Source organism: Hoplias malabaricus, chromosome 16, assembly GCF_029633855.1.
Source record: "Hoplias malabaricus isolate fHopMal1 chromosome 16, fHopMal1.hap1, whole genome shotgun sequence".
NCBI classification, from domain to species: domain Eukaryota; kingdom Metazoa; phylum Chordata; class Actinopteri; order Characiformes; family Erythrinidae; genus Hoplias; species Hoplias malabaricus.
The window spans coordinates 18242662-18261317 of NC_089815.1; the positions used below are offsets into that span (position 1 = coordinate 18242662).

Sequence of the window (18656 nt, forward strand, 5' to 3'; positions counted from 1 at the left end):
CAAATGCACAGGTAAGCTACTTGCTATTCTGCACTCTTCAATATCTACAGTAGCATGGTGAGGCAGTAGAGGAGCAGAATTTAAAAAGCCCTCACTTGTCCAGACAGCCGTAGCAGGTCTTCCCCTGAGGAGACCTTGTTTGGCTCCCCCCTGCTGAGGATAGGGTTAAGGTCAGGGCCTCTCTTGCTGCCAAGAGCCTCTGACAGGTCTGACATGCACCTGATGGCACTGTTGTGTCGTCTGTCACCTCCCTGTCTGCTCTGTCTCATTTCAGTGCTGTGAAATAGAGGCCAGGGGCTGGCCATAAAGGCTGTTTTACGTTTGATCAGCCGCGTGGAACCCTCTGGATCTTGCTGCATGCCCCTGCATCAGTACCTTTTCTCTGTCAAAGCAGCAGAGGTATGTTATTTGTCCTAGCATTAATTTCATTCACCAGATCTTCCAAAATCAAGTCTATTACCAAAGAGATTGGCCACCCTTTGTGCTACATGAACAGCCTCTACTCTTCCAGGAAGGCTTGAAATGAAATGTCAGAATATTGCTGTGATCAGTCCCGCTCATTCCCAAGACAGCTGATGATGTTTCATTGTTCAGGTCAATTGCTTTAAGGCATTTATATCCCTGTTGTTGATACTTGGCAATGGGCATGATGACTATAAGCTTCTGTGCTGTTGAAATAGTGCATCGCTTTACACTGGCAATGCTAGTCAATTGAGATTTATACAATTTACACCATTTGGCATACACTCTTACCCAGTGGACCTTTGTTTTTTTAGTCATCTTACATGATTAAATGTGCTATGAATGTGCTTGTCTCACCCAAGGGTTAAAAAGTAAAATACAGAATTGTCCTGTATTTGGACACTGTATTTGGACTTGCTCCATATTGAGCCAATAGGAGACATGATTTGGGAGTTACCTGTGAGATTGAGGCATGTGTGGGTGTCGCCCCTCCGAGGGGAGTCGGAAAATGGGTGCTAGCTCCCAGGCCCTCCAACTGCCTCAGAAATGTATTTATTTTGGCTTGTAATTTTTATACTCTCTGGTATTATAGAAAGTAATATTATATCTGACTGCGACTTTCATGTTAAGTTGTGTTCATCTGAGTGTTGTGTTCTTTAATGTCTCCACTCTCCCCCAACCCACCACTCACCTCAAATGCAAGAGTGATCTGAACTTCCTGCATCTAAGGTGAAACGTCTGTGTTGTTGGCTTGGGAGTTGTTAGCAGTATACCTGGCTAAAATTAATTCAAAATCAGGCTGTAAGGAGCAGAGAGAGAGAGAGAGAGAGAGAGAGAGACAGAGAGAGAGAGAGAGAGAGAGAGAGAGAGAGAGAGAGAGGAAAGAAAGTGGTGCAAGCAACTTCTGACCAATTTCCCTCAGAAAAGAGATGAGCGTGATGTGGCCATAAATACATTCTATTAATGAAAGCTAGCTAGCTAAGATGCTATATTTGTTGCTGTCTATTTAAAGCACACAAATTTTATTAATCACTGCAGCAGTCATTTTTTAAGCATAGTAGTGTTTCTGCTGTCATGAACCAACTAAGTTGGCCTCAGCCAAGGAGCTAACTCGTAAAATGTGCAATGTTAGTTCCAGAAGCAACCACAGACCTTGAGGAATAAAGAGCAGAGACGTCTTCCTTTTCTGATGCAGCAGACCATACAAGACAAGGTGAGCTCCTCAAATTAAGTGGTTAATAAATGTTTCAGCTCCTAAGAAACTGATCATTGAATGGTTCACTAAAATGAAAATAATTATTGTTGCTGTCGAATGAAAAAAGATGCATCTTCATTTCTGTGGATGTTTAGCCTACTACATAATTTGTGAGAATGTCATGATGAATGGATCAATAGAAATGCTCCAAAATGACTTGGAAAAAAATGTTACATTGACTACAATTGAAGAATTAGGATGCTTTTCTTTGGACAATGACAATAAATAAAAATAAAATATCATGTAAGCTACAGTATAATAACAGGATTAATAGCTAATATCAGATTGTGTATTAACCCCTCTCCATGACTGTTGCTGCAAGCTTAGCCCCACTATTCATAGATTTCTAGTGGCATCTCTGATTATTGGTAAAGAGCAATGAGGGCAAAAGTATTACCCGACACTATACCAATCACTTTCACTAAACTGATAGTACAAAGGAGGGGCCACCATAAACAAATCTCGCTGTCCTATAAATCTGTTTCTGGGCGGGCAAACCAGCTGCAGAAGCAACTTGATGCAATCAACTGGCCCTGGGCGGAGAACTCTCTTGAAAACCTTTTGATAGTGCAGGAAACAAGAGAAAGCATGAATCACATCATGTTCCACCAATCTGTCCGTAACTGTCAGCTCTGGCTTCTTTCTTGCTCCCGAAGGAAGTGATGCATGGTTTCAGAGGGAGCACTGCTCATTCTCATTCTCTCCTTGATTAAAGAAAAGGCTCCTCCTTGGGCCTGATTTGGGCCTCCCCCTGCCTCAGTGCCACACAGGAGCAGGAAAACTAGACCACAACTTCCTCTGCTTCGTTCACCTCCTTGGCCCCAGTGGGACAAGCAGCTCCAGACCTCCAGCACTTTAAAACTCTGGGTGGGATGAGGAGTAATTATTGGTCAGTTAGACTATGTTGTAGGTATGTTAATTATTGGCCTGTTCATTGGCCCACCTTGACTTCGGATGGGATCCAACAGACTTGTTGGAGTGCAGAACTCTCTGGATTTTTCTTACTTCAAAGCATTTCACTTGGCTAAGCACTGGACAACATTTCACACTACGGTGGTCTTCTGACACAGACTTATATGAACATTCGTAAACACTGTGGGCATCATTTGTTATTCAGTATTGATGTCAAGCTCTGTCCACAATGATTTCAGTCATTTCAAGGGGTGTGTCCATGTTCCCTGTGTTCTCAGTGGGGACCTAACTATTGGATGTCACTGTGGTTTGCCAAGTCAGCTGGGTTGAACATACTGAAAATGTTCTAATATGAGTCTCTTATAGACCTTAGTTATAACACGTCATGTTGATATAGGTCTAGGTCAGTTGTCATGATGACCCTATGTTATTATGAATATGCCCTTCAGTTGTTACCAGATTTTTAAGTGTTACCAGACAGCACAAGATGACATTTTATTATGAATCCTGGGAGTGAAATGGCTCTCCACCTTTTTTACCTTTTGTTCCTGCTCGGGTTTACTCTGCTCTTTTTATTCAGAGTAACAGCAGCCATTAATATCACTGTGAACCTTGCCATTATGAGTCACTTGATAAGATTACTACACTCATGATCAGTTTATGCTCACCACAGGTCAGACTTGCTGATATTCATCTACAATTACACACAATTGTGTGTGCACCTGATGTAATCTGCATATGATCTCTATAAACAAGCATGACACGAAGTGGGATGCTTCGGAATAGCTGCACATCAGCCAAAATCATCATACTCAATGACAAGTTTGGAACAGTGGTGTATAAAGCCCCAAGAATAGCTTGTAAAGCAGCAGAATTACAGAGAGAATTCTCTGTAAAATGTAGCACAAAAATGATCCCAAACGTAATGATTTTTATATATATTTTTTATTTTTATGATGTCACCTATATGTAAGGTATTAAAGAGTACTTCAAATTCGAACCATGGAATCACAATTATATACAGTACCTTAGAGTAATGTATATAGACAGTGCTTTACTGTGTTTTTCTGGTGCACTGTTCATGCCCATTAAGAGTTTATAAATCAGACAGATTATGTGCCCGTCTGAAGGACTGATTGTATCGTCTGGCCTCTGACCCCTGTACCATTGACTCTGGAAGTGGCCTCTTTATCTAGGGCAGTAATTGACTAATGAAAGATTTCCGCTGTTCCATGGGAGACCTCATCTTCCACTGGCAGAACAGGGTGTGCAATGGTAGACTATCTTTATTAGAGAATGCATGTACAAAAGGATGCTTTATTGATATGTGTCTTGTTCTTTAATTAAAGTTATTATTTTGTTTTCCACTATTATTTTGTTTGGCATGAGGCAGGAACAAACAATCCAATCACAGGAGCAACATGTATTGAAGTAAAAAAAAAAAATATATATATATATAAATATATATATATATATATATATATATATATGTATGTTATATTATATTATTACAGGCAACTAGGCACCAGTGTTTCATTTCATTTATTTTTATGTATTTTTATTTATTATAATTTTTTATTTTATACAATGAATTGGGACAAATTTTAACCCAATTATTACTTGTTTTGAATTCCATACCCCCGTCATCCATGAAGTCACCAACGCAGAGTTCAAGCATGTGTTTCCTCTGAGAACACTGATGTCAACCACCATGTCTTTTCACACTAATGCAATGTTATTTGACAGCCCCATGCATAGAAGAGAGCGACCAATAGCCAAGTCCTTCATATCAGCTGACAGAAGGCTGTGCTAACATGCTGTGTGATGAGGGCAGGGATGGGGCCCTACCACCCAGCAAGGCTAATTTTGCTTATTTATAACTTAGGATTCTCAGGAGTCTCATGCTGGAATCCATTTGAACTTGAATTTCATTTAGGATATTTCAACTGGAGTGCTCCCACAAGTTGGATTTCCAACTCGAAATGTCAGTAGAGCCTCACTGACCCCGGTTTCAGAATCCAAGATGTCTGCATGCACATAAACAATGTGTAAAAGCAGCAGTGTCATATAGCTTATTAGTGCTTCTATTAATTTTTGTCTCATTAAAACAGCCATACACACAGTTCAGTCGAACTGCCGTATGTGGACGTATTTCTATGGTGTTATTAGCTGGCATCACTAATAATGCTAAAAGAAAAACATACAAAAAGTGCCATTACAGGACATGTTTCATGGCTTAATTGCACACATTATGTTCAAATATAGCATATACATTATGTGGAACATGTGTAGTTATCAGCTGAATAAGGGAAAATTGATAGGAGAGAGAAAGAGAGAGAGAGAGTGAGAAAGAGAGAGCAAGAGAATAGGAGAAATAGAGATATGGAAGAATAGAGGGAGGGGTCCCCGGGGCCCAGGCTATGTCTGGGTCCATCTCTTTGTCCTCAGCTGACCCCTGCTCTCCTGCCTGGCCCCTGTGCCTCTCACCTGGCCTGTTTGTCTGTGTGCGGGAGGTAACGGGATACCTGTCAGTGCCACTAATGGCCTTTGAAGGACCTGGCTAATCCCCAGAGGCTGCATTCAGCAAAAGCATAAAGGGGGGGAATGGGGCCGAGGGCAGGCCCCTGAAACTGTACAAGTGGAGGATTGTGTGCGAGGGAACATCACCCAAGTGTGCAGTTCAGCCCAGGCAGTGTGAGAAAGGGCTTTCATCCACGCAAAAAGCTCCAGGTCCAGCTTACACTGCCCTAATTACCGGCCTAATGGTGTATACAAAGCGTCTTTTCCAAACAGTCTGTTTAAAAAAAAAAAAAGCCAAGTCATTTTTAACACCTAAGTTGCAAATATATTTATAAAAATGATAATCTCTTAGTTTTTATATTTTCTATACGAATCGCAAGTATCTACAAATTATTTTTTAACAGTTTTTGCTCCATAGAGTGGGCCCCATCACATGAGAACAGCACAAAGCAGCTAGGTGTCCCTCCCTTCCATTCAGCTAAAACAAACATGCCCATATGGGAACTTTTACTGTGTTTTATTATGTACTGACTGACTATTAAAATAATGTAAATTAAAAAGCAGCACAAGAAAATACATATGAATTGCACATATGAACAGAACACATGCTCCTGCTTTGGGGGCTTACTGTCCTCATCCATGCATCCATAAATTTGACTCTTTATTATAAATATAAAATTAACCAATATTACTCAGTTTGGTTGTAAAAGAAGAAAAAAAAGTAAAAAAAAAAGAATATGAAAGGTCCATTTAAATATTTATTTTTGCCAATTTCATATCTCAATAGTGCCCCCTGCAATTACTTGGACCTGGCTCTGAGTTTGAATGCTTTGGCATTAGATGACAGTATGTAAGTCTGGGAAATGCCTGTAATTTGTACTCTCCTCTCTCTTTAGAAGAGAGATCTGTATACTGAAATATAAGTGTCACAGTTATATTTCAAAAGCAAAGTTAAAAGACGGTGAAAAAAAAAATTGTAGCATTTGAGTAAACTAAAAATTGCTAAAACCTGCTAATAAACAATGCATTGGTTGTAATCACACAAGATACCTATTTGAACTTAGAAAATCAATATGCGATAACTACTGTAAACGCTAACTGTAAGCATCAACTGATATTCAATGGGAATAGAGCTATGAGAGATTGCCTACAGTTAAAAATACAGTTTCCAAACCGGATCTCCTTGGCGCATTGAATATTGCTTTTCTTATTCTGCCTGGACAGCTTGAGTGAATGTGACATTTGTTTTATTATATTGTAACATGATGAAGCTCAAGAAGAGAAAGACAGCCTGAGTCCTGGGCAGGTGTTTTATATTATAGCCCAAGGACATTTATTAGGGAGGACAGTGAATGCTTGGCAAGGCTGTTAAACTTTACAGAGTGTGACATGCTCAAGAAAAAAAAAAAAAAAGTTTATTTCATTTAAAACGATTATGATTAAATCACCTGCCATATGTGAGCTATAAATTCCCACCCAAATAAAACAAGGATCTCTGTCAGCATTCTACCAGCAGTGGGCTGCCGCACATTACCTGACTATTATATTTGACAGTAACTAACATTCTCTATTCCACTTGTCACGGTGTGTACCTGTGGGATCTCTTTTTAATGTCTTCTTTTAATGGACCTTCAGTTCTGACCAGAAAATAAATAAATGAATAATAAAAATTCATTATAGACTCCTGTGGCATATCTAATGAGTTTTAGCATTAGGTGGCCAATAAGTGACATCTATAGGTCGTGACAAAATCTGTAAAGACCAAACAGGACACAAAATCTGGATTGAAATTGGAAGACATCAACATTTCTTTTTCTTTACATGTTTTAGTTTTACACTGACTCATTTAGAACAGAGTGCTCACATAGAGCTATTCCCAACAATCAGCTGAAATTTAACAGTAGAATTAGAGACTTAATAAGTATGAGAAGCTCATATATATATATATATATATATACATTCACTCACACACTCGCACCTACGGACACTTTTGAGTCGCCTATATATATATGTGTGTGTGTGTGTGTGTACCTTAAATAATTACACAATTACAGTTGGTGTGTGCAGTTAGAGCATGCACAGACACATAACGATACAGAACCTGCGTGTGCTTCTAGTGCAGATTAACAGGCTGGATTAAGTGGTGATGTTATCAGTGTTAGTGTCCACCCCAAGAGAGAACAAGACAATGTGGGGCTGAAGAGAGACAACAGGCCAGCCGTCGAATTCCTTTAGTCACATTCATTCTTCCTGTCTGTCGTTCACTTCTACACACCCTCTTTTCATATATAAGAAATTTCATTTTTACAGTAGTTAATCATATTGTACACAACAGTGGAAACACAATACAAACAGTACAACTCTATTCCATAAGAGAAAGTTTAGAAATTTACACAAGGAACAGTCTAGAACTTGGCTCATCAGAACCCAATACACATTCCCACTGTCTCCCTGTGTATTTCAGCTGTTCCTAGTCTTAACCTATATCTATTAAAACCATTTTTGGAATGTGTTGTAGACAGTTTACAATGAAGACATAATTACAAAATGTATTGATAATTGATCAGGTAAAATGTTTGGATATTGACGATATCAAGATTAATTTGTCACTCGTAACTACAAACCATGAGAAAAAAGGTACTGTACAGGTACATTATAGTTCATTAAATGTTCAAGCAGTCTACCTATACCTTTAATGGTACAAGAGTGGTTTTAGAGTCCAGCTGTGTTCCCTAAAGTTACATTACATCCTCTTCTCCAGAAGGAGAGATGAATATTTGTAAGCTTTCAACATAGAAATTTGTAAAATAAAAGAACGTAATATAAGTTCTGGAGATAAAATAAAGCTGAGTGTGCAGCCGAGATCAAAATGATAGAATATGTCCCTGAAATTTAAGGAGGAACTGCAATTTAAACTTATTCTAATATGAACAGAATGGATGTAAATAAAAAAAAACTATTCTTTATGACAACATATAACATGTCAATGTTTAATTTGAAAAGGGCTGTGATCAAAATGACACTTTAAGACACTTTACAGTTATTTATGTTAATCCAGCCCTGCTGACAAATGCCTTTTATCTGGTCGCCCTCGTGATCACACTGCAAGATGGCCACTTGCTTGATGCAGGCTGAAATCATTTGACAGCAGGCTGATCAAGTAAAACCTGAAGAAATAACCCTTTCAGCCATTGCGGGAGAAACTGGTCATTCCAAGAGCGAGTGATTTCCAACATATTGAATCTATACAATGACATTATTTCATTCAAACCTTTAATTCAGGGCTGAAGAGAATTGTTCAGTCTCTGTGTATACAATGTCTAATTTGACAGAATTGGGGCTATAAGTTTCTCCTAAGCAGAATGATAAACTAAAGGTTGCTGTGGAGCATGTGTGTAGAACTGGTCTAAAGTACATTTTTAGTGATGACAGCCAGTGTAATTTATTTGGATCAGATTGGAAACATTATGTTTGGCATAAAAGTGGGGCAGACTTCTGGGGCAGAAGGAGGAAGTGTCATGGTTTGAGGGATGTTTTTTTAGCATGAATTAAGCCTTTTATACAGGTACATGGCAGAGTAAATGCTAATATTTATTAGAACATCTCCCAGTCAGCAGTTTTTTTGTAAGACAATGCTCCTCATCACACTGCAAATTGCTTAAGGCACTGCCTAAAACTTGATAACATTGAAAGAATGGCCAGCTCAGAGTTCTGACCTGAACCCAACTGAGAGTCTCTGGAAAATCACTGGACTACATGGTTATGGTGAAGAAACCAACCACAGTTACTGAACTCCAGAATAGACTGCTAGAATAGTGGAACAAAATCAAACCAGAGCAGTTTGAGAGATCGATGATGTCCTGCAGACGCAGATGTGTTGAAGTCATTCAAACCAAGGGTTTCAACACTTCCTACTAATTATTGAAAGCTGTGATAGTGTTTGCTGTTCTCTAAATGTATTCACTGCTCTTTTTATACTATTTTTTATTTTTTCACTTTGTGAAGTAGAAAAATTTTTAAATGGCACGTATATAATTTTTTTCACAAGATAACACAGCTTTCTTGTGTCTAAATGACCTAGGGATCCCACACCATAGCACTGTTCATTGTCATTCTTCAGACTGATTTATTTCAGAGCTAGTTACTTTAAATGAGAATGAGCCACAGCTCCTCAATCCAGGAGAGAGAGACAGCAGAAAATTTTTTTTTTAGCTGTGCAGGCATGTGTCCTTTGGATATTAGGACTTTAATATGATAAAAAGAATACCTTTGAAATGTAGGTTTCAGGAAATGTAAGCTGTTCTCTAATTCTGAGCTCTATTGTATTAGCTACCATAGCAGAACTGTAAAGGCTGTGAAAAATCTCCTGCAAGTGTGTTGAGCTGTTCAGTAGAATTGTGTTACTGCAGCTAATCACAAAACAAAATAATAATAATAATAATAATAATAATAATAATAATAATAATAATAATAATTCATATAACACTTGCATTTTTATTTCAACATCAGCCATATTCACACATAGAACTACACTCCAACACAGTGGGCTGTCTTTGGTCTCAGGTTCTTTTACAGTTCCATTATTCTTGGTCAGACTTCCTTTAAAAACAGCAATAGCCACATAAATTATAACATCATTAATTATGAGAAGTTATGTTTATTGCTGTCGGGGTGTCACGACTGCCAAATTAGCCACGAGGATCATTCTAAGTGGTGAATGTTGCCTGAGATGAAGCCAGGCAGCTACAGCACACACAGAACTGCCTCAGGTTAAAACAGGAGGTCGGCATGAAAATATGGCATCTGTCACATCTTAACTTCTCAATCAAAGTCTGGCACAGAGAGGAGGAAAAGTAAGTATGAATGTATATAAGGATGGAAGTGGTCCCAGTGGTGTGAGGCAAGCTGTAGAGCAGGGGTCATTCAGTGTGTGTGTGTTGCTTGAGACATGTGTCATAGCCTGTTGGGTGGGATGAATAAATCTTGCTGGACTTCAGAGGCCTAATAGGTATGATGCACATTCGGAAACACAGACTTGGGCACAGAGTTCTACAGCTGGCCTAGGTGTAGACTCTCTCCAGAACACTCTCTGAGTCTCTGTGTGGCCAGAAGTCACCCAAACTCATCAAAATGGCATTGGATGGTGCTCTGTTACAACAGAGAACACATTTCAATAAACTCAAACAAGCTTCACTCCACTCTAGTTGATGCTTGCCTTTGATGATGATGGTTTTAGGCTCATGTGCAGCTGCTCCAGTGTCCCAGTTGTAATTTAATACAAGACTTTAGTTGTATGATTATAAACAGTATGGTCAAATGTACTAAGGAAACCACATGCAGACTTTCTAATCATGTTCTTGCACAGGCTGAGCTTCACAGAGAACAAATAATTTGTTTTGCTTTATTCAACTTTGTTGTGTCATACACAGACTTGCCTGAGACACAGACATCATCATGTTACAGGTTCAACACTAACATGATCATGCTCATGGTTTTGTTATTACTCAGCACACCAACAAAAAGCATGTCTTTACTGAGTTTCATCTCCACCACGCACACCTCCCCACTGCTGTCAGAGACAAGACAGGGCATGCTTTAACTGGCAGAATCTATTTTCTCGTTTTTAATCCTTATAAGCCTATTTTCTAAAGTTATTACTGTCTTTTGAAATTTTATTCAAAGTAGATACAATATAATTATGTAGCAATTACATAGTTATGGAACAAAAGCTTTGTATTTCACCATAAAATTGGGATTTCGGTTTAGAATCTGCACTGCTGTCATCAAGAATGGCAAAAATGTCATAAACAATGTGTTTTTTCTCTTTCCACCAAATACGTACATGTTTATTTTTTTAATATATATAAAAAAATACAATATTGCAATGAAACCTACTTTCCCTAGTTGAAGGCATCCACCCCCATGATATGAGGGGTACCACCCAAATGACAGTTTGGGATCCTTTTTTTTTTTGCTATGCTTTCTTCAGCACATTGAGCCCAAGGCCTGATCTGGGCCCTGAAACAGTAGCTCTCATGAGTCGGCACCAAGCTGTTCAGCTGGTGTGGCCCTTTGTGGTCTGAAAGCTCACCACACACAGGCAGAGACGGAGGCCTTGCTCTGGAGCACCTCGGAGAAGGCAGATCAGATCAAAGGTCCTGGTCACGGCCATTAGGCCCCGCAGCGAGGAACCCAACATGAAAAGCTTGTGTTTTGAATGGGAGGAATAAAAGAGAAAGAGAAGGAGCGAAAAAAAGAAGAAGAAAAAAAAACAACAACAGTGCCCTCTCTTAGCAAACTGTGAAATAATTGAAAAGGTATGTCAATCAAGGGCGAGGGCGCTGTTGGAACTCAGAGATTCCCAGGGTTTTTTCTTAGGGGGGTGACAGGCCAGAGAGAGATGCTGAAGGAGGCGACCTGAGAAATAAAAAAAAAGAGAGAGAGAGAGAGAGAGAGAGAAAGAGAGAAGGCAGTTGGGAAAGGCTAGAGAAAAGGTTGCCCAATCTTTCACCCAGTCTACCCCCTCCTTCTTCTCTTTTAATTGAGGTGGGAGGAACCTTGCTCTTTGCGACAAAAGCTGGGTCATTAATAAGTCCTTGTTGGCTTCCAGATCTCAGGTAGGCAACAAAAGCCTATTGGGAGTAAAGGGCCTGTTGAAGGAAACATAATTTTATGACCCTCCTGACCCCTATAACCCCCCCACCACTAAAAGCTTATTACTAGTATCTACAGTCCTTAGTCCCCCCGAGCCCCACTCTCTCAATTCTTCAAGAAATTCAGTGAGAGTTCCCTTTTCTCCCTGTCCGCTTCTCTTTTTACCTTTTTTTTAAGGTCAAAAAAGCCCGACTGATCTGAAGATGGGCTCACTTCCAACAGTGTACAGGGTAGGGGCTAAAAAGGGAGGACTGAAAGAGTATACAAAAAACGGGTGAAAAAAAAAAAGGTCTTGTTCCATGCTTTGAGAAATCCCATACAAGGTCGGAAAATGGCCAGTCCACAGTTGACTAAGCACATATAGGCTGGGATTTGCTTGTAACAGCCGCGGCGGTTCATTGACAGCTCGGGCCAAAATGTGACAAAGGTTAAGAGACTTTGCCAAGGGCTGAAGAATAGTGAGCTCATCTCCATTAAAACAAACTCACTCGTATAAAAGGCTTGAGGATTAATCTTTGGCATTACATATGCACCCTGCATCTTTCAGCTGCAAGCCCTTCCCAGCCCCAGGCTACTGGCAATTTGTTCAAGGTGCAATGATGTTAATTAAGGGTCAAGACATTCAAGGTTTTAAGTGTCATAGACATAGGAATATTTTAATCACCTAATTAAGTGCACTATTGATGATAATGCAAAAATATGGTGATTTCATTTCCACACAGGCTTTTCCGTTAACTCCATAAACGTTTTTTCTTTCTTCAGTTGCCTGATTGGGAGCAATTTCTAGATGTTAAGAGCAGGTTAATATAATATCACTGATGTTGTACATGTACTAAATATTTGTTGAATATGATCTTAAAAATTCAAACAATATTCATATAATTCATAGATTTTTATTTTGTTGGTGTCAGAATGGCATTAATATTTACTCTGATGAAGCAAAACAGGGATACGATCTTATTGTTCCAAATTATGCTTTGAATTATCTCTGATTCTAATCTGATTTATTACACTTTTCGCACTGTGAATGTGCACATGCTGTGACTCCCCTGCCAGAAAATAAAGAATTTATACTAGTAGATTAAATCCTGATTATAATATGGCTACTAAGGGGCCTGCAGACGAGGCCAGTAATGTAACTTCTGAATGCGGCCTTACATTTATTTAGCACGTAGAGAATATTATAAATATAGCATAAGAAATCAGAGACTTTAAATTGAATTTGTGCAATTTTGAAAAAATATATTACAAGAAAAAGGTTCATGAAAAACATGTTTTCTTTTCATAATTATAAAATAATCATTTTATGAATCATCTTGTTGAATGCCCAATGTTTTATTCCAGGCAAGTGGACAAGGTAATAAAAAGTGCAATTGAGTATGTTTGTATAATTAGAGTAATGAATAAAATGTGATTGGTGTCTGCCTTATATTCCTACCATGTGTCATGATATTCAATACTGAACACAGATCTCAGTATCACAGTATCAGTGTCTTGTTTCAAAGGGCTCAGAGGGTGAAGGAATAAGTTTAAAGACCTTAGATTCACACTTCTAGCACAGAATTAGCAATATATGTAATAATAATAATAATAAATTTTATTTGTAATGCAATTTACGTTTCAAGGAGATCTCAAAGTGCTACAGGATAATCAGAAGCAATAAAAAATCCATTAAGAAACAAGTAAATAAAAACAAGATCAGATGCAAAAAAAAATGTTCTTGATTGGCTTGACTGGATGGAATGTAAGATTGTGGGAACACCCATATTATTAGTTTATTTTAAGGAAAATAAATGAAGGCTTTATTAAGGGCTTATTCTTTGTCCAATAAAGCCCTTAATAAACATTTCTGAATCATTTATTCACAGTATATTAATCAAGTTTTCATTATGACATGTATTAATACACAATTTGTGGCCTGTTATGTAAAAATAACTCAGTCTTTGTTATTAATAATGTAATACATTTGTTCCATTATCTTTACCCTTTATAAAGATGTTGTTAAGCATATGTTAACTTTCATATGCAAACATATAATCTTAATTTGTTCTAGAGTGTAATTAGCAGCAATGTATTCCTTTAGTTTCAATAGAGTAACACATTTTTAATTGAATTTTATGTCGTTAATTATTATGGAACATATCACAGAACATAGTCTGGCATAGGTAGAGGTTTAACTTGCAAATATACCAGGAATACGTACCAATTTTGTGCTGCAGAATTGACGTCTTTGACATATTCCAAAAATATGACTAAATGCAAAGTTCCAGAAGTCCCCAACACAGCTAGCGTGCTACCTAAACGTCAGCTGGTCTTGGAAGAGGTCTAGGAGACTATTATGTTCTACTGTAGAAAAGTTTGGCTTCCCCAGCCTCACACCTCCAGATGGTTAATGACAGAGATTAGAAGTAGCAGTATTTCCAGGCACCAGCTCTTTTCATTTAACTAGCCAAGCCCTCGTAAACTGGCTCTGAGCTGTGATCATCAGGGGGCTGATGGCTGATGGAGGGGCTTATGAGGTTCATGCACGCTTCCAGCATGCTATGATGTTTGCAAACATGCCAAGGAAGCACGTGCTGTTGGAGTCTACCTGCCTTTCCGGTCAGAACAGTCTCAAACCAGGTTTGGGTCTGCTTTACCCACACATGTGGAAGAAAAAAGCTGCTGGCCTTGTTTATTTACTTTCCTTCACTTCCTCAGATGGATGACTTCACCTGGCTTGTGTTTGAACTGTTGCTGGCTGCTTGCTGTTCACTTTATGGAGAACCATTTAAAACAATTCTGTGCAAGAGCGAAAAATGCCTATGTAGAAAACAAGGTTCAGTTCCTTACCTGGGAACGCCCACAAGTTACAGCAATATGGGTCTTTGGGCAAGACTCCAACCTCATGTAAATGATAAGTATTGGTCCATATTAGCAGCATTTTCCACTACAGACTCCCTCCAGCACAGTACATTCTGAGGATGATAAAAGATGTTCTTGCTATGAGCCATTCATGCTTTATTTCAAAATAGTTTGTCCTGATTAGTGCTGGTGATTTTTGAACTTCCCATACAACTGGTATCATCACACCACACACGTAGGTTATGATTTGTTATAATTCATGTTGCAGCCATGGCCTGAAAGTTAGCAAAGCTTGGACTAGACTTGACTGGTTTGGTCCTCTCAACTGGCAGGAAATTTGGTGGTGGTCGGAGTGAAGAAACAACACTGTCTATTCCCTCAGTCCAGATTGAGGTGCCCCTGAGCAGGTCTCCTAACCCCCAAATCCTCACAGGGTAATGTCTCACTGATCCTGTCAGTGTGCGTTCCCTGCTTTTATTCACTAATGTGTGTTTGAATGTATTCACTGGTACAGAGGCCAAATTTCATTGCACTGTTTTACAATAAATAAATAAATAAATAAATAAATATATAAATACGAAATTTAAGGAAATTAACATTTCGTTTTTCATTGTTGATCAACTAACAATCTCTCTTAGAAAGTGTGCTGTTCTCTTCTATAGGACCGTGTTTAGACGGGCAGATAGTAAAATATGATCTTTTGGACCACAGGTTTATTAGAGTTAGGTTTAGTCTAATGCGATAGATTTAAGTTTAGGGTGATTATTTTTCACTCTGTGTAGGTGTCAGTAATTGACATTTCCATTCATAAAGGACAAATATATTCCCAACATGTTGTATGAAGGTCAGGGTAAGGTACTTCAATTACTGAAATATTTACAAATTCACATTGACCCCAGGCTGGAATGAGAGCATTCAGATGCGGTTCCCATAATCAATTCCATAGGAAATATGTAAATAATCCAAATTTACTTATTTTTGGCAAATAAGTCTTTGTAGAATTAAAGGCTCAGTCAGATAAGGATCTTGTTAAGCACCTGAAAAGTAGTGGCGCTCTCATGTGTGCTATTGATCTAACAAACCAGTAAGATCAAGGGATTTGGCAATCATGGCTCAGCCTTAATTCCTCTGCTTTGTGATGACTTATATCTCCTAAACACTACTTAAGACTCTGAGGATTTTCCTATGCCACCTTCATGACATGTGTTCTGTGTGCTGGCCCAAAGGAAAGTTCCTGCACTTTCTTCATCAGGCACTTGCTAAACATCTTATTCAGACTGATCAGTTATTGTGTTTACACCAGCATCTGATCTTTTTGTGTCATTTCCTCTCATAAGAGACCAAATGTTTCCTATGATGTTAACATTTTTGCCTTTTGAGCAAGATTGTATGGCTCATAAGTAGCATGGGATATCCAAACTGATAGCATCACGTAAGGGACATCAGGGTCCCTCAGAAACAGTGTCAGAAAGATTGCTTTATGAGAGCCTCCCGTACGGCAATCAGATCCCATTCACAATTCACCAAGGAAAGGTTCAACTTGGTGGAGGGACATTTGGTCTAGTGTCATGAAAACTATGTAACTTCCTGCGTTGAATCAAAGTAGATAAAACACCAATGTGTCAACTAAAAATAGCACAACAGAAATCCGTAACGTTTCTCCATTTTGATTAATTATAATTTGCTGTTATTTTATACTCTTACTAAATTCACTCAGTGTCTGTTATGTACCTGAAGAAGAACTGCAAAAGAAGTGCTGTAATCTGTTAGCAGTTATGTTACTCAAACACAAAACACTGCCTTTTTATACCTTTTGGTGCTTATGATAAATTTTATGGTTTTAGTTTTAGTGTTAGGGTTAGGGCTAGTTGTAGGATTAGGATTAGGGTAAGTGCTCTTTAAAGTTTGAGAATCTTAAACTTGCAAAGAGACTAGTCTTCTATCACTATATTAAATATATACAAAGCTTAGTTTATTGTTGGATACATTTTTACATTTTCTGAGTGCAATCACTGATTCAAAGTACTGCTTAGTTCTTACTGACACTCACTGTCTATTTTATCAGCTCCACTTAGAATTTTAGTGCACTTTGTTACTCTAAAATCACAGAATGTAGTCCATCTGTTGCTCTATAAACTTTGTTATCCCTCTTTTACCCTGTACTTTAAGGCTCATGACCCCTTCTGGACCACCACAGAACATGTATTATTTGGGTTGTGGATCAGGCACAGCAGTGCTGCTTAGAGTGTCATTGCAGCACTGAGGAGGATCCAGAACCTATATATAGCTGCTTTTGGGGGTGCTGTAGGGGTCCTGAGTGTGGAAAACAGAATGAAATTGGCATGCATATGTATGCAGAGCAAAAGGTCATCTGTAATTGTAAAAATGCAAAGTGCACCTATATGGTCAGTGGAACTGATAAATTGGACATTCATTCATTCATTCATTATCTGTAACCGCTTATCCAGTTCAGGGTCACGGTGGGTCCAAGCCTACCTGGAATCATTGGGTGCAAGGTGGGAACACACCCTGGAGGGGGCGCCAGTCCTTCACAGGTCAACACAGACACACACACACATTCACTCACACACTCACATCTACGGACACTTTTTGAGTCGCCAATCCACCTACCAACGTGTGTTTTTGGACTGTGGGAGGAAACCGGAGCACCCGGAGGAAACCCACGCAGACACAGGGAGAACACACCAAATAAATTGGACAATGAGTGTAAAATTTGCTCAGTGTTTGCTCATATACAATTAATGGAAAAGAACAGACAAAACCACTGGATTATACATATCTGTTCACATAATGAAGAGGTTCTACATCAAGAAGGATGTAAGACACATGTCTGGAAAACTGTTGTACTTGATTCTCCAAGAAAGGTAAATATTCCAAATGGACTTTTGTGGCCTGCTCTGTTTTTTTTTTTTTTTCTTGATTCCTGGAGAATGAAATATCCCCAGAGCATATGGATGCCTGTTTTACTAATCGGTAATGATAGAGCACTTTTTGATGGGGAAACTCCCTCCCTGTCTAACCCAGATCTCTGTTCTCTTATTTTGTGTTTTTTTCTTCTCCAGGTCTGATGGAAATTCGATCAGTCAGTGTGGGAGTTGTCGCCATCAAATCTGTCAGCACTGGCCTGTACTTAGCCATGTCCAAAAAAGGCACACTCTTTGGATCGGTAGGTACATCTTTTTTGGCCTTCATAGGGCCCAATCTTGAGAACTAGCGAAATGTTAGGAGCCATGGATTATAGAGTTCATGGGGAAGGTGGAAGCTTTTACTGCTTGAGGTAAAAATCTAATTTAACATGATCAAAATCATGGCCAGAGTTAGGTTCAGTTCTAGCCAAGCCAATGTTGATGACATATTAAGCAAATTCTTGTATTTCTCTGTAGAAATGCATGAAATGAAAATGGATGCACTGGCTAGAGGGTTATAAAACCCACCAGCACTGAGCCGTGAAGCTGTGGAATTGCCTTCTCTGTAGAAAGGCATCACAATTCAAGACCAGTTGGGATGATTTGGAGAGGAGGTCGTGACCCAAAACTAATACCTCAACATGAATCCCTAACTTCATTAATACTTGGTTAGATAAATAATCACCATGAAATATTCTCAGCAATATTCCAAATTCTGAATTCAGCAGGTAATCTTCGTCAATTAGTACGTACACTACTAAAAGTAAAAGCCCAGATATTCGTATCATGTCAATATTAGGATTTCCTACCATTTGTAGCTATTTTAACTTCACTAATTGTGCTCCCATCCACTGGTGGTGCTGTTTCTCTAAATCCACCCAGACACTTCATTATGTACTTGAAGGACAATTGCAGAAACAGCTCTGTAAACTTTTGTGAAAAAATGTTACAAATGAGATCTAACTATTTGAAGTTTGAGTTAGGGTTAGGTTTAAGCTTATGTGTTGTGCTGCATCTGCAAATGCAGATACTATTCCCAATATTACTCACAATACAGTACAATATAATAGGGAACTGAATTC

The 18656-nt window shown here is 38.7% G+C and overlaps 1 protein-coding gene across 1 annotated transcript in view; it reads left to right on the forward strand.

Annotated features, from left to right (window-relative positions):
- The window catches only part of fgf22 (fibroblast growth factor 22), a 36559-nt gene that overhangs the window by 13378 nt on the left and 4525 nt on the right, over positions 1–18656 (forward strand). The window contains exon 2 of the mRNA XM_066647907.1: positions 17731–17834. Coding sequence (XP_066504004.1) covers positions 17731–17834 — 104 coding nt within the window. The remainder of the gene's footprint in view (positions 1–17730; positions 17835–18656) is intronic.